The 15,707-nt window shown below is 50.2% G+C and overlaps 1 protein-coding gene across 1 annotated transcript in view; it reads right to left on the bottom strand.

Annotated features, from left to right (window-relative positions):
* The window catches only part of ARHGEF9 (Cdc42 guanine nucleotide exchange factor 9), a 190,038-nt gene that overhangs the window by 35,703 nt on the left and 138,628 nt on the right, over positions 1–15,707 (bottom strand). The window contains exons 6-9 of the mRNA XM_041484784.1: positions 13,279–13,470; positions 8,482–8,661; positions 5,812–6,044; positions 1,903–2,032 (exon numbers count right to left, since the gene is read on the bottom strand). Of these exons, the coding sequence (XP_041340718.1) occupies positions 1,903–2,032; positions 5,812–6,044; positions 8,482–8,661; positions 13,279–13,470 (735 nt within the window). The remainder of the gene's footprint in view (positions 1–1,902; positions 2,033–5,811; positions 6,045–8,481; positions 8,662–13,278; positions 13,471–15,707) is intronic.

Raw genomic sequence — 15,707 nt, 5'->3', positions numbered from 1 at the left:
CACATCTCAGCACATCCAAGCACTTCCCAAAGATCCAATCTTTTCATTTCTCCCACTCTCTTCCTGCATTACACTGTGCCTCACTCCTGGGTATTTTGGGTTTCTGTGCATCCTTCTGGCTGTTCCATGGACAGCTGTGCAGTGGGGGCTGGATCTGGTGACTCAGAACTGCTTTAGAGGGAAGAATCAAGCAGTGAAATCCTCTGCTGGGTCCACCTCCCATCCTCTACTTTCTCATCAAAACTCTGACTCTTCTTGATCCAAAATCCAGAATAAAAAGGGCAAGGAAGGTGTTTTTCTTTGACCAGGAGCTGTGTTCCCATGGGATTTCTGAGTGTACCAGCAGCAGGCTTTGCTATGTTATGAGAAGCTGAAGGATATTGCTGCAATAATGTGCTCAAAATCTGGAATAGCTGAAAAAAGCCTGGAAGAATAATTTGGCAAGTGCTGGAGGATGGGATGGAGATAAAGAACGGGTACTGCTAAGCAGGAATGAATTATCAAGGACAGGGCTAAATAAAAATGAATTATCAACTGAGCTAATGGAAGAGAAAAAGCAACTGCTATTCCACAGATCCTGTGTGGAGGTCACCTTGGCTTCCCTCTCACACATGAATATTCACTGGCTTGGAATGGATCTGTCCTTAATCGAGATTTATTTACAGTGAGGGTCTGGGAGCTCCTCACAAATGACCCCCATTAGCTCATCCCATGGCACACTCCAGGGCTGAGCATGGAGCTGATGGTCCTGTGCCTCCTGCAGAGCAGTTTCCTCATTCTGGAAATGAGTCTGCGTGGCAGTGAGAGATGTTCCTGAGCAGTAAAACAATCAGACACATTGTCTGTGCTCTCTGCTCTCCCAGCCAGCCACAATCCCAGCTCTGATTGCTGCATTTATGTGTTTTATCACCAGATGCAGGGTGATAAACCTCCATCCTCCATCACAGCAATGAAACTAGTTCAGCCAAGGAGGACACAGGTGATGCACCTGTATTTCTCTCCCTCTCCTCCCAGCCTTCGCAGATCTTTGCCAGAAATAAAATAATTAAAGGATGAAGCCTCTTTCCCATACACTCATTTCCACAGTATGATCCCCATGACTGGAATGTGGAGTTATTTCAGACTTCACAAGTGAGGAAGCAGAAAGGCTGCTCCATCACTCTGATTATCTCCTTGCTGAACACATGGGCTGATGACAACAGCGAGAGGATTTACAAAAACGTTTGTCCTCAATCTGCTGCAAAACCCTATTTATGGATTACTTCCATACAATGATTTTTAAAAATCAGGGATGAAAAGAAAGGGAGAACATAATTTTAGTATGGCTTTTCTTCCAAACACATGGCACAAATGTAGAGACTGAAGGCCTGCTGGTGAGGAATCCTTCTGCTGACTCTGCCTTCCCTGTGCCTCTCAGCTCCTTAATTACACCATCACTACACAGAGGGCTGGTTCAGAAATATCTTTAAGTGGGATGTCATTTATAAAATGCAAATAACATCTCTAACTCCAGTTTAACAGTTTGGCTTCCAGTCATAAAGCAATCACGAGAAGGATTTTCTTCATTTTCTTAACCTCTTGCAATTTCCAGGGCTTTTTGCTATGTCTTTCCCTCCCTCCTCCCCAGTGACACAGCACAGAGGCAGAATGCACATGGGGTTTGCTCCAAGTCTCACCTACTACCAGCACTGCAACCACAGAAGTCACTCCAGGTTGCTAGTGATGAAACTGGAACTGGATTTTCTTTAGCGCACCATTAATGTTTAAGCACCACCCTGAAGTCACAACCGTGCCTTCTCCACCCCAGGTTTCATCCCAAACCGTGGAAAACGAACTACAGGGTCTTAGATAACCCAAGAACAGCCTGGACTTTGCCAGGCTGCCAGGCCAGGCTTACTGTACCTCCCAGTCCAGGACAGAGGCCTGCCACTGAGCTATCTTGTCGATGTTCTCCAGCCGCCGCTTGCGCTCGTTGATCTGGAGGGTGACGTTCCTCATGACGGCGAGGGCAGCGGCCACGTACCTGTAGTCACTGGACACAGAGGGAAAGGCCATCAAAGGCAGCAGGACATGCCCAGGAGTCTGTCACAACCTCTCCAGCCCACAGGGACACGGGCAGGGGTGACCCCTCAGTGCTACAATGGGATTTTTCATCTGGATTGTCTGGAGTAGCTCAATGGAAACTGGAGCTGGGAGCCCAGTCTGCCCTCTACCAGCCTAGCACTGGTGAGCCCTTTACAGCCTCAAGGAGCCCAGCTGAAAAGCATTCTAAAGACAGGCTGAACACTTTTATAGCCTCTGTCTTTGGGCCTGGATTTTTGTGGTTTTAAAATGAACATTTAGTAAATGGTTAATTTAGACAAAGGCCAGAGCACCTTCCAAGCCACTCCCAGAGCAGTAACCCCGTGGAATTCACTCTCACTGCAGATTTCAGGTGAGCAAATCAAGCAACTGGTTTCTTTGACCCTGCATGGCCCTGTGAGTGCAGTAACACAGAGTGAGAACAGGCTCCTGCCAGGGCCACTGAGGATGATGATCAGTCTTTTCAAAAAGTGATGCTGAAATCAATGCCATTGATTCCTTGCCCTGTGCCTGCTTTTCCATTCCAAGGAGCTGTAACATTCATTTCCATTGGGAAGACAGGCAAGGCCAGCTGCCACAACACCACCACAATGTATTATTAACTTAAGGGCTGCTATTGATTGCTGACTAATGAGAAAAACTGCCATCTTGGGCAGCTGCAGGGGGAATGGCTTTATTGATTATTGCTAAGGATTGTGCTGGTGACAGCTAAAAGAGGGGTGAATACTGGGAATTAGATCTCCTCTCCATGTGCTCCCAACAGGATAAATACTAAGAAACACACTGTGATATACAAAAAATAGTATTTGCTCTTTTGGCATCCTTGCTCAGATGAAATCTTGAGCTTTCATTTTTTCTTAAATTCTTATGCCATAATTCTAGGTGTGGTTAAAAGCAATGCCACAAATTCCAGGAGAGCAGGACTGGGCCTTCAGCAAAATAAAGGAAAATAGAGGATGGGCTGCCTGATATAACCATCACAGAGAGGTCTGGGTGGGGAGGGACCTTAAAGCCCATCCAGCTCCACCCCCTGCCATGGGCAGGAAACCTTCCAATGTCCCAGGGTGCTCCAAGTCCCATCCAACCCCGCCTTGGACACTTCCAGGGCTGGAAGGGATCGTGCTACACAATGAACAAATTCATGTGCCTCCTTTTGTGTGGGCATCTGTGTGAAGGAGTGTTGGTTGTGTCAGGCAGGAAAGGAGCAGTGCCGGGGGGACATCAGGGTGACCTGGGGAACATCCATGAGTTCTGTAGGGAAACAGGGAAGTCCCTACAGCCAGGAAGGATCTGGAGAGGTGCAGGGTTTACAGACAGTCACCAATGATCTCCCAGCAGTGATGCTCATGCTCAGCAGGGAGGGAACTCCCTGGCAGAGTCTCCTCATGTAAAAGTGTTCCTACATTCCCAACTCCAGCTCCCTTCTGCTCTGGGAATGCTCAGGATTCCAGCAAGCTGCACTTAGGACCTTCCTATGTTTAATTAATATTAAGCTGGAGTACATCTTTAAGAGGTGAACAGATGTGGCTTTGTGAAAAATTCAAAGGAACCAGGCTGAAGACAGGCAGGGAGGGAGCGAGGCAGGCTCTGAGCTCACCTCCATTCTGCCTCTGTGCAGAGTGGGACGGTGCCAGCCCTTCATCTTGGGAATGCTAATTCCCTAATCCCAGGGAGAAAACCCCAGCAATGTTTTCCTGTCATGCTGTAATGAAGAAAAGGCTCAGGACTGAACTTTTTGGGCTCCCAGCCCAGGTCTGTGGCAGAGCTGGCAAAAACTTAGAAGGAAAAAACAACAGGAGCAGAGAATTTGGCCATGAGGCAATAACAGGATCCCATTAACCATGAGATGAAGGTAAATAAATGGTTTGTCAATTCTATTGAGGCTGCAGTGGCCACTTCCCAGTGCTCCATCAGAATCCAAGTCTAGATCCTTGCCAAGCATCACGTGCTACCTCTGGGGAGCGCGGTCTGGATTCTGGTTTCAGCATTGTCCTGACCTGGTGCAGGGAAAATCCACAGCTCTGCAGGTGTGGTGGCAGTGAAAAGGAAGGAAAAAAGAAAAAGAGGACCATGTTCCTCTGTCACATGAAGCTCACATCCCTGCTTTCCCTGGCAATCCTGTGTTTTCCCATGTTTTGCCTCACTCCAGGGCTGGGATATGGCACCACTGTGCAGCCACGGGTTTCCTCCCTGTGCTGTCAGAGCTTCAGGGGTTACTCCTCCTAATGCAAGGTGTGCAGACCTCACGCTGCCTTCCCTTCCCAGAGCACAGAGGAACAGTAGAAATGAGTGTCCATGGCAATCCAGTGCCACAGAGCCCTCAGGCTGAGTCACCCAAGTGCTGCTGACCACGGGAGAGCTCCCAAGGTTCCTCAGAACACGATTCTGTGTGATTCCTTACAAACATGGTGAGTTTAGAACATCCCAAAGGGAACAGGAATGTGCTCCCAAAATAACCCAACCCTGGTGTTATCACACTGCCCACATCCCCTTTGCTGTGGCTCCCAAATAACTCACAGAGGGTCATTTTAAACACCCTCCTGTTGGGAAGCCACATCTGAGCTCCCAGCCAGTGCTGTGGGTCCTCCTGTGGCTGCTGAAGGGAAAACCCACAGCCTGTGGGATCCCAGAGCTTTCTGATACCCCAAGGTTCCCACAAGTCCATTCCATGTTTGATTTGCTCTTTGGAAAAGCAGGAATTGGATCTGAAGCCAAAGGCTTGTCCAAATTGGTGATTTGGGGCATTTGGCTATCCTGAGTCACTCAGATTAGTGGGTCAGGTCGAAGCTGATCAATGCATCTCTGCTCCCACAACACTTCTGCTCTGGGCCTGAGAAAAACAAGGCATCAAACACTTGCAGAAGTTTCTGAAACATCACTGGTCTTTTCTGTTCTCACTTGCTTTAAAATGGGTTTTAGAAAAAGTAAGAAAATTGGCAGGGCAGGAACAAAACTGCTCTTACAGGGCCTGATTTTTCTTTCACCTTATTTTCACAGCAGTAAATCCCAAGTGGTATCACAGGCACTGCTCCTGATTCCCACTGTCAGGCAGCCAGGCTGATTGTCTCAGCAGCAGCAAAAGAGATCCTGGAATTTTTGGGAAGCAATCAAACTGCAGGTGCTCCTCTGAACCTGAACTCCATGGCAAAACCAGAGATGGGACTAGGCTGAAAAGCTGAGCAGGTTTGGAGCTCTCCCCACATCAGGCTCCAGCTGCAGACCCTGGCCCTGTACTCATTGTGTGCCCAGGGTCTCCCCAGGAGCAGGGAAGGAGTCTCTCAGACCAATGAATGCTAATTAGGTAATTCTTCTAGTGTAACTAGTAGCATCAGAAAGTACATCCAAGGGTAATTAGTTCACATGTCTGATTAGAGCAGAGCTGAGTGTGTCTCCATCGAGAATTGCTGCTTTGAGGAGACTGAACTGTCTGCTAACCCTTTGTCCTGCTCCTGTTTATGCAGGATGTCATAGGGACAAGAGCTGGACAAAAAACCCCTTGCCCTGGGGGGATGGAGCAGCGGACAGAAAACCCCAAGCCCTGGGAAGGAAGGAGCCCTGGGCAGGAAACCCCAAGCTCTGTTGGGAAGGAGCACTGGACAGAAACCCCCAACCCCTGCGTAGGGAAGGAGCCCTGGAGAGAAAACCCCAACCCTTGGGTGGGAAGGAGCACTGGACAGAAACCCCCAGGCCCTGCTGGGAAGCAGCCCTGATCCCATGCCTGCTGAGTACCTGTGCTCCTGGGCCGTGTACTTGAGCAGCTCTGCCAGCTGCAGGGGGTACTTGCAGATCTTCTGCACGGGCGTCAGCAGGAAGCCGTCGATGGCAATGTCGATCATCTGCTGCAGCAGGCGGCACGCCTCGAAGAAGTGCTGGTACCTGCTGTCCTTCATCAGCTTGGAGAGCTCCATGCACGCATCCAGGTGGTTGTTACAGTACTCAGAATAGATCCAGAAGCCATCTTGCTGTGAAGGCAGAAGGAGGAGGACGGGTCAGGCAGAGACCCGGCTGATCAATGCCACACCAGGGCTGGGAGGGGCAGGGTTCCATGGGATCTGTGGGGGCCGGTGGGCCAACAGGGAAAAAACCCACAACTCTCCCTTGGAGAGACAATCCTTCAGGAGACAGCCTCCATTGTTAGGGTGAGAAAAAGGCTTCTCCTAGCATGCCTTGCTGTGACATGCAGATTCCATGTATCCCACTGGCCCTGGTGTTCTGCCCTGCCCCTCAAGATCCCTATATAAACCCCTGCTGTCCCTGCCCGAGGGGCTCCTTCATCACTGAACCCTTCAAGGAAGGAGCACAATAGAGCTCTCCTTGGAGCCCCACACGAAGACCCTGTCTCTCCTTCTGCATTGCCCAGATCCCAGAAGAGCTGAAATCACCCAGCCTGAGCACAGACGTGCCTGTGCCCCACAGGTGTCTTTTGCTTCTTTAGGAAGGTCACAGCACACCTTCTTTAGGAAGGTGCCCACCACAACAGGGATACTGGGAGAAGCTCGTCCTGGGAGGGTGGGGAGGCCCAGGGAAGGAATTCCCAGAGTACCTGTGGCTGCCCCATTCCTGGAAGTGTTCAAGGATGAGCTTGGAGTCTCATAAATCTATAAAGGTGTCCTGCCCACAGCAGGGTCTGGAACAAAATGATCTTCCTAATCCAGCCTTTCAACCCAAACCAGTCTGGATTTCCAAGAAAGCACAGCCCAAGCAGGAGGAAGGACAGATCCTACAGTGCTCCTCCTGTTTGGAAGAGGTGCTGGGAAAGGAGGGACTGCAGAGAGGGACCTGCACTCTGACACAAGGCCGAAGTCTCTGCAGGTACAGGTGTGTTAATGTGAGCCATGCACAGAGCTGTGCTTGTTCTCAGCTTCAAATCATACAGGGAGGGTTTGAAAGGCACAACCCAGGAGAGCTCTGGCTTTTGGCAAGACAAGAGGACAACCTTGTTATTTCTAGAACTCTTTCCTGAAAGAGCCTGAAGCACCTGGCAAGTCTTTGGGGGCTGGGTATGTTTGAAATTCCCTTTACCAATGGGGAACTCAAGGTACTGCATGGATTTCCCCAGGAACAGAGCCCCAGTAAACACTAAAAACTAACAAAAAACCCACTTACACATGCTCCTCCACCTTTTGAACTGGTCTAACAAGTTTTCTGGTGTCTATTTTGTTGGAATGTCCTTTTTCTACCTTCACTGACCACAGACTGTCACCTTTAACTTGGGCTTGATTCATCTGGGCCATGCAGAGAAAGCAATGAAAGGGCAGAGGAAGATTTCACTGGGAAGGAGATGGGCACAGTCCAGCACCACAAATTAACTCTGAGACAGCCCAGGTCAAAGTCAGGTGTTGCAAAGCAGCCAGTTCCACCAAGCTGTGGTCAATGCCTTCTGAAAAAAGGACAGATTCTATTTAGCCAAGACACGCCTGCTCAGCAATTACTTCTCAATCCCTGAGGGTCCAAACAAGCTGCTTCTCTGGGAACAGGGATCCAGTGTCCTTCCCATCCCCACAGCTGACCCAGCCACGCACTGCCAGCTCTCTCTTCCTGAAGAAAATGAGGAACAAGATGCTTCGGAGACCTCTAAACAGGATCTTAAACATCCTCACCCCTCAATTTCCCAAATGGCTAAGCAGGGACAATTTATCAGGAGTTTATCAGCCAGCTCTCAGCCCCTGTCTGGTGACAGGCAAGTGTCAGATCTTCCTCCAAATCGCAGCAGCAATTCTTGCTATTGTCACTATCAATGAATTGACAGCACAGCCTCAAGTCATGACATCTCAGTTACTGATTCTCAGCAAGATTTCCTACATCTTCCCAGCACAGAGGTGGAATGTGATGCTGCTTTTTGCAGGCTCTGATAAGAACCAGCCATGTTAACACCTCATGCACCTTCTCAGAGGAAACCCCAATGAGAGACCCAGGGATGTTTAGAAGATGCTGTGGAACTCTTTAGGGATGTCCTGCTGAAGTTTCAGGAATGTTTATCAGGAGTTTCCCTGATAAGCAATGAACTGTTGCCCTGACAGCACAGGAGCTGCAGCACCTGTGAGCTCTGATACCCTGCTCCACTCTCCCTCCAGGAAAGCCTCCAGCTCCAGGGCTGGCATTTGTTTGACGTTTCCTGCCACATTTACAACACTGGCCAATTTATCAGCTCCTGCAGGAGGTGGTTTATGGGACAGTAGGATGGGCTAGGCAAAATCCTCCAGTATCTTCTCATCCATGTGACTAGATGTACTGAGGGCTATCCAACTGCATATCCAAGTTCTCCCTCCTCTGCATCTCCCAAAGCACACGGAGACCCCTGGAGCAGTCCCTGATCTGTTACCAGAAGAGGTTGCTGCCTTTGGAGTTTTCCTCTCCCTCCCCAGCCCAGGCCTGGAGGGACAGTGGCCATGGACTCACGTGTTCCAGGAAGCACGGTCCGATCTCACTGAGATGGGGGTCCTCGTTGTTGTACTGCTTCTCCAGGTCCCGCACAAACCCCATCTGAAATCTGTAGATGTCTTCAATGTTCCCAAAGATGATTTTCAGCTGCTCGTCACTGAACATGTCCCTCCTCTTCCGGCACTGCTTTAAGTAACCCTGTGAGAGTGAGAAAGAAGGATTTGCAGAGAGCAGCAACACCAGGGGACAGCCCCAAAGAGGGGTACTCAATGCTGGGTGCCTGCTCGTGCAAACCCCACTGCCCCCAACACCTCATACCCCTCTCCTACAAGCACTGCTGCTTCCCTGTCCTTCCAGTGGCACAGCTTCCACAGAAAGGTGTGAGGGGCTGTTTGAGCCTGCTCTGATTTCTCCTTTCAGCCCAGTAATCAGGAGAAGGAAGCTGCTTAATACCAATATCAAGTTCTGTTTAATATCTTTATCAACCACCTGGATGAGGGGATGGAGTGCACCCCCAACAAGTCTGCAGCTAATGTGCTGGAGGGTGGAAAGGTTCTGAACAAATCCCCTCATCCTCCCACACTTCACCTGTCAGGATGATCTCATGAAATCACAGAATTGTTAATGCTGGAAAAGACCTTTAGAATCATCAAGTCCAACCAGAATGATTTAGACTAGAAACTTTCCAAGGCCAAATCTCAGATGTTCCAACTGGCCTCATCCATTTTGCAGTGTCCTGACTGGAAGGAAACAACATAGGGGTCATCAAGAGATGCCTTTGCTTACTTTGCCTGCCTTTATTACAGAGGAAGGGGAAAAAATGAAGGGAAGAAAATGCCAGCAGCTCCAGTGGAATGGCTAAATTTGGGAACTCAGGATGCTTAGTCACACTGCCAGCTGGTGACATGCAGCTGCTGGGCCACAATGAACATTGGAACCCTGCAATGAACTGTCCTTCAGCCTCACCGTGTGGTTCCTGGCAGGGAGAACTTCAAACATGAGTGAAAAATGCAACTTTGGCCGACCTGGCCTGGACCCAACCTCTGCCACGTGCAGCTCAGCTCGGAGGATGCCATCACCTTGAATTTCCTGGCTTTTTCAGCTGAGAACTTTGGGTTATGGAACACCTTCTACACTTCCTAATCTAGGTCTCTCTTCCCCCAGGAGCTCCTTGATGACTCATTTCCCTGGGTTTCCCCCTCTGATTTTCCAAGGCCATAAGGAATGGGAGCAGGCTGCTTCCCACACTGTGGGATGGTCACAGGGCAAACTGAAATCCAAACTGGGGAGAAATGACACAGAGCATCTCTCCATGCAGATTTTCCTGTTTACCTGATCTCAGAACAGCCTGGGGAAAAAAAAAAAAAAAAAAGCCAAGGAAAAGGCCAGGAAAAAGCCAATGAAAAAGTGAGGAAAAAGCCCTCCCTGTGCCCATGGGGCAGTGTCCCCTCACTGTGCTCTGTGACATCCTTCCCCTCCCGAACACAGGAATGTGTCCCAGCCCCAGGGCTGCCATTGGCTGTGATTCCCATCCTCACTATTCCCACCCTCCCTGTGCTGCTTCATCATTTCTCTGGAATCACGTGTCTGGAGGAGCTGAAGCAGCACATTTCTGTGCAGGCACCTCTGAAAGCACAGGGAGAATAAAGGAATGCGAGGAGTTCCCAAGCCTCATCCTCTCTGTGCCTTTGAAGGTGGTTTCCAGCACAAGGCAGGAAAAGGAGACTGAAGATTCATCCATAACACGCAGCAGAGGAGGCTGCTGCAGAGTTTTTCCAGTAAATTTACTTCTGTTACATAAAACAATGTCATCTTCCTTCTGCTCATCCCATCAGGTTTGCTCAGAGAAGGGATAGCTGACTGATGAGCAGATGTTGGAGAGTGTTTTGCTCAATGAATACCTAAAAATAGCTGCCAAACTGTCTGTCTTTAAAGTACTTTTCCATGTAGTCCCTGAAGAATAGGCCAAAGTTGGGCAGGATTTGCAGGAGGTTAAGTGCTAAGTTTTCTTCACCCCACAGTGGGCTTAGAGACAGCCAGGAGAGGTGGTCAGTCCATCCATCCATCATCCATCCATCCATCCATCCATCCATCCATCCATCCATCATCATCCATCCAGCCTTCTTGTCTGGCTGACATCAGGGTGAAGGAGAGAAGAAGGTGGCTGCAGGCTGGAACTTCAAAGGCAGCTGTGAGGATATTCCAGACTTTTTCCTCTCTGAGCCAGATGGGCTGTCCCAGTCCCTGGAACCATGCCCAAGCCAGGCCCAGCAGCACCTGGGCTGTAACCCAGTGCTCCCTGTGCAGGGAGGGAGGTGCTGCAGGGCACACAGCACAAGAGCAAAGCTCAGACTGTTTGAACTGGAAAGGCAAACCAGAGCCAGAGCTGGTCGCAGGCAGCCAGGACTGGCATACTGGTCCACAGCAAGCCATGGGAGCAGTGGGGCTTTGCTGTGGTGAGGAATTCCCTCCAATCCAGCTGCTTCCCACAGGCCTTGGCTGGCACAGGGGATTTTCATCCCAGTGCTGGCCAGCTCCTGAGCTCCCTGCCTGGCCAGACTCGTGCCATGGGTGTTGGGAGTAATAGCAGGATGTGCAATGACACAGGAGCAGGGAGTGGAAATACATCCTGAAGCAGAAGGGAGCAATGGGGAGCACCACTCTCCAGGAATGACCTCCCATCCTCAGGTGCCTCCCTGGTGTCAGGACGTGTTATTCACTGCAGCTCAGAAACAATAACCACACACTGCTAAACTCAGCACTAAACCAGGCTCAGCCCAGCCACAGCTGCTCTGCCATCCCCTCTCACACCTCACATCCTTTGTCCTTCTGAGCACCCTAAAATATAGAGCCCAGGGAAGAGGGGAATGTGCCACTGTCAGAGCAGCTCATCAGGGGCTGTCTGCTCATGCTGTGGCACAAACAACAACCCTGCCCACCCCACCAGGGGAATGGGGAGCCCAGTCCAGCCCAGCTCTCCCAGTCAGTCCAGCCCAGCTCTCCCCGCTCAGCCCAGCTCTCCCAGTTCAGCCCCATCTATCCCAGTTCAGCCCAGCTCTCCCAGTCCAGCCCCAGCTCTCCCAGTCCAGCCCCACTCACATCCCACTGTGCCAGCCCCCCCAGCAAAGGGATTGCTGGGATTAAACTGAGCATAATGAGCCTCTCTCCAGCAAGGCACAGCCCATCATTGCACAGATGAGAATGCCCATTTCAGTCCTCCTCCCTGCTTAGCTGAATAATTTCCTGGTGCTCTACCTGCAGGTAAGATTTATCCCCTCAATCCCAGCCTGCATCACACAGAGCCAAGAGAGAGCTTTCTGGATCTCTCCTGTCTGGGATACATCATTAGGGGCAGTAAATCAGTGTTCCCCCACTGCAGCTGAACCTGTCTGCACCTCCTGAGAATCCCAATTGGCAGAAACATGGTGACATGGCTGGAGATGTAAGTTAAGGTTTATTTTCGATTGAAAAGAAAGGAAAAGAAACAACATGTGGAGAAGTGTCTGCAGTCTTCCCTTCTCCAATGCAAATCTCTCTGACCAAAATAGCACATTGAAATTAAGCTCATTTGTTTCCAAATTGAAATCCCAAGGCTCTTCCATATTTGAAAAGTGTCATAGATGCTTTTTGGATGGCTGCTCTGCCTTGCTGGGAGAAAAGCAGCAAGGATGAAGGGAGGAAGACATTACTCTAAGCACAATTCCCAAGGGACTTCACCACACTGACTGGGCACAGGCTCACTAAATCCTAAACATTGCGAAAGATGAGCTGAAAGCTATCCCCAGACTTTGATTTCAGGGCTAACAAACTTCTGCCTCTCAGTGATAAGGACACCTCTACACACAGTGCTCAACCTCTCTGGCACAGCCACGTGCTCCCCTTCCCAGCACCACAGGCTCTGCACTTTGGGCTCAGCTCAGGGCACTAATCCTGAACTTAGGGGGTTGCAGAGGTTAATTGTAACCTAATGAACAAGAACCAAGTTGGGAATTTGTGGGGTCAGTCACTAAAGTCCATTGCTTTCTGGGTCCCTTCTTCATTTCCCAGGGTGGAAACGTTTTGCCCTCAGTCTCGCCATAAAAAAGGTAAACGGGGGCCATCCTGAGCCAGGGAAAATTGTGAACCCGACATGAAAGGCACAGATGACATGGGTAACTGATTGGTTTAATTACAACCTAATTTCCTCAATCACAAGTTCAAAAGTAGATGGCATTGGTTTTTAATTAAGAGGGCTGCTTGAAGGATCTCAACCTCATCATGTTTTAGTCAAAGAGCTATGGAATAAAGGTCAGGAAATTGCACTTTTGGTTAATACAAACTAAAGGAATTATCAGATCCAGCAGGAAATTCTCAGAACTGTCAATACATATTGACAGATGCTGCTCCTCCATTAGACACAGTCCTCACACACTTCAGCTTGTTCCCAAATCACCCAGGGACAAACCCAGGCTCAGCCCTTGCCAGTCCCCCACCATGGGCAGGTGTGCCAGCCCCAGGTACCCCACAGATGTCCTGAGGTGTTTGATGTAGCGGGGACAGAGACAGGCCAGCCCCCAGGTGAGCCAGCCCCAGGTACCTCACAGATGTCCTGAGGTGTTTGATGCAGTAGGAACAGAGCCAGGCCAGCCCCCATGTCCTGTTCCCAGCCCCCATGTCCTGCTCCCAGCCCAGGTACCTCACAGATGTCCTTGAGGTGTTTGATGCAGTAGGAACAGACCCAGGTGAGCCCCCATGTCCTGTTCCCAGCCCCCATGTCCTGCTCCTAGCCCCCATGTCCTGTTCCCAGCCCCCATGTCCTGCTCCCAGCCCAGGTACCTCACAGATGTCCTTGAGGTGTTTGATGTAGTGGCGCTCGGTGCTCATGATCTCGTTGATGACGTTGGCTCTCATCTGGTCGCGGTTCTGCACAGTCCTGCCCAGGCACAGGCAGTCGGCGCTGGGGTCCAGGTGGCCGTTCTGCACCTCGCTGGTTCCCTCCTCCACCCCATCCTCCTGGTTCACCCATAGCTGCAGGACAGAGGCACGGCACAGGGATTATTCCAGCACAGCTCAGCGGGCTGGCTCAGGGCTGCACGGCTCTGGGAGATGTTGGATCCTCCCTTCCTCGGCCCATGGGCTGTGCACAGAGCTCCCAGCCCACAGTGCCCAGTTCCATACTGGTGCAGCCAGCCCCAAATGCTCCCCACACACTCCCCATCTCCTGGGGATTGCCAGGGCTGGCTGCTTTGACCCCAAATGTAAAATCCCCCTGAATGAATGAATGAATGCTGCCAAGAGCTCCTGACTGAGACAGACACGAGTGAGACAGGGCAGCCTGAGGAAAACTGCAGTGCTGGTGGCAAGCACATTGTCCCAGCTCCTGCCACCCGCAGCTGGGGTCCCTCTGAACGCAAGATCCTCTGGGAGCAGGGGTAAGCCCTTCCCCGAGGACTGATTCCAGGTGGAGATGTGGCTGGTTCAGAGATCTCTGAAGTGCACATCAGCTCTGGGCTGTGTTTCTGGAGCGCTGTAACCTCCCAGGCCAGGGGTCTGAAGGAGCCCTGATTCCATTTCTCAGCAGCTTTCCTCATCAGCTCACGGGGACAGCCTTCCTGGCTCAGGCAAATCCCACATCTCAGCACTGGGATCCCCAAACCATGGCATCCCCAAAGCACACAGAATGGACACCCCTGAGCAAGTCCCCTAAACCTGGGGGCTGAGGGCAGCTTTGGACAGGTGCACTGGGCACTGAAAATTACCAAAAGCAGTGAAAAAGTGTGCTCTCAGCACACTGAAGCTTCCTTCCAATATCAAATAAAAAACATCCATAGAAATTGCAAATTCCACCTCTCCCCTGTGTGTCTGAACCAGCCTGTGCTCTGCACACACCAGACGGATCAAGGGCTCCTTCTGTTACCTTTTCCCACAAAACCTGCTTAAAATAACTCTGATTGACTCAAATTGGGCTAAAGGTAGTTTGTAAACAAACATTAAATAAAGCTTAGAGCTGACAGAAATACCCCTGTCTTTCACAGACCACCTCAGCTGTGATGGAAATGAAGCAGCTTCTCTTCTCAGTGTTTGAAGTCCCCAAATCCTGGGGACTTTCAAACTAAAAATAGATTTTCCTGTGAGCAGTGGAACTGTCCACACACAGAGTACAAGCAAACCAGGCAGCATCATTAACCTGATCTTCAGGCTTCCTTTCAATGTTAATAGTGTTTCCTGCTTCCCCATTATTCAGTTTAAACTGGGCTTTGCACAGATTGTAAAGGGCAGCATTCCTGTAAATTAGGAAAGTAAAAAACCTCCAAACCTGCCCCTGCTCCCTCCCTGCATTCCCAACCAGCAGCTGTTCTGCTAAATCACCTCTCGCAGCTCCCACGTTCTGCCCTCCCACAGGGAGTTGTAAAGGCCAAGGAAAAAAAAAAAAAAAACCCAAAAAAAAAACCAAAAAAACCCACCAAAAAATCCAAACCCATCTCTTCTTTAGCAGGATGTTAATGATGCTGCAAATCTGGGGGATCAAAAAGAGGTTTTGTAGGATTTCTATCAGCACCACGAAGCCTGGCTGAGCCCTGGGTCACTGTGAGGGTAAGTAGGGAGCTGGTGATCCAACCCCACCAAACACAGTGGGATCCAGCATGGAAAACCTCTCCTGGCACACTGAAACAAATGTCTCTTGTTCAGAAAAACAACCCAAAAGCTGGCTAGAAAAGTCTCTCTTTCAGCAAACCCACCCTCCTCCGGAACAGGTCTGGGGTCCACTGAGGCAGAGCAACACCCCATGAACACGAGCAGTGGTTTATGATGAAAAATAAATAATGAATAAATAAAAATTAAATAAATAAATAAAAGAAGTGCTGCTGCTGAGCAATGTCCCTGTTGGGGTAAGGGACCTCGGGGCCAACTACTGACACCAGTGCCACCAATTTCAGTGCTGGGAAAACCCTGAGAAGGGAAAATGGCTCCTGGGAAGGACAGAATGGCCCAGGGAGTCCTGCAAGGAGCATGTCCTGGTGGCAGCTTCACTGGCATTCCAACAAACAGATGTGGAAAATCCAGCAGCACCAGTGTGGGGATTAAACCCTGCTGGCTGAAGTTTAAAATAACTTCCCACCCTGCTTTTCTTCTCCTACAGAAAGGGATTTTGCAGCCTTCCCAAACCCAATGGGAACAGCCTGTTACCAAGTTTGCTGACATTCCTGCCAGTCTGACAGCAGAGCACATTTTTAAAGCTCTACCTCCTGGAGTCAGGTGATCAG

The sequence above is a fragment of the Pyrgilauda ruficollis genome, unplaced genomic scaffold, assembly GCF_017590135.1.
Source record: "Pyrgilauda ruficollis isolate IOZ18807 unplaced genomic scaffold, ASM1759013v1 scaffold67, whole genome shotgun sequence".
In the NCBI taxonomy this organism is placed as follows: Eukaryota; Metazoa; Chordata; class Aves; order Passeriformes; family Passeridae; genus Pyrgilauda; species Pyrgilauda ruficollis.
This window is presented reverse-complemented; position numbering and strand designations above follow the sequence as displayed.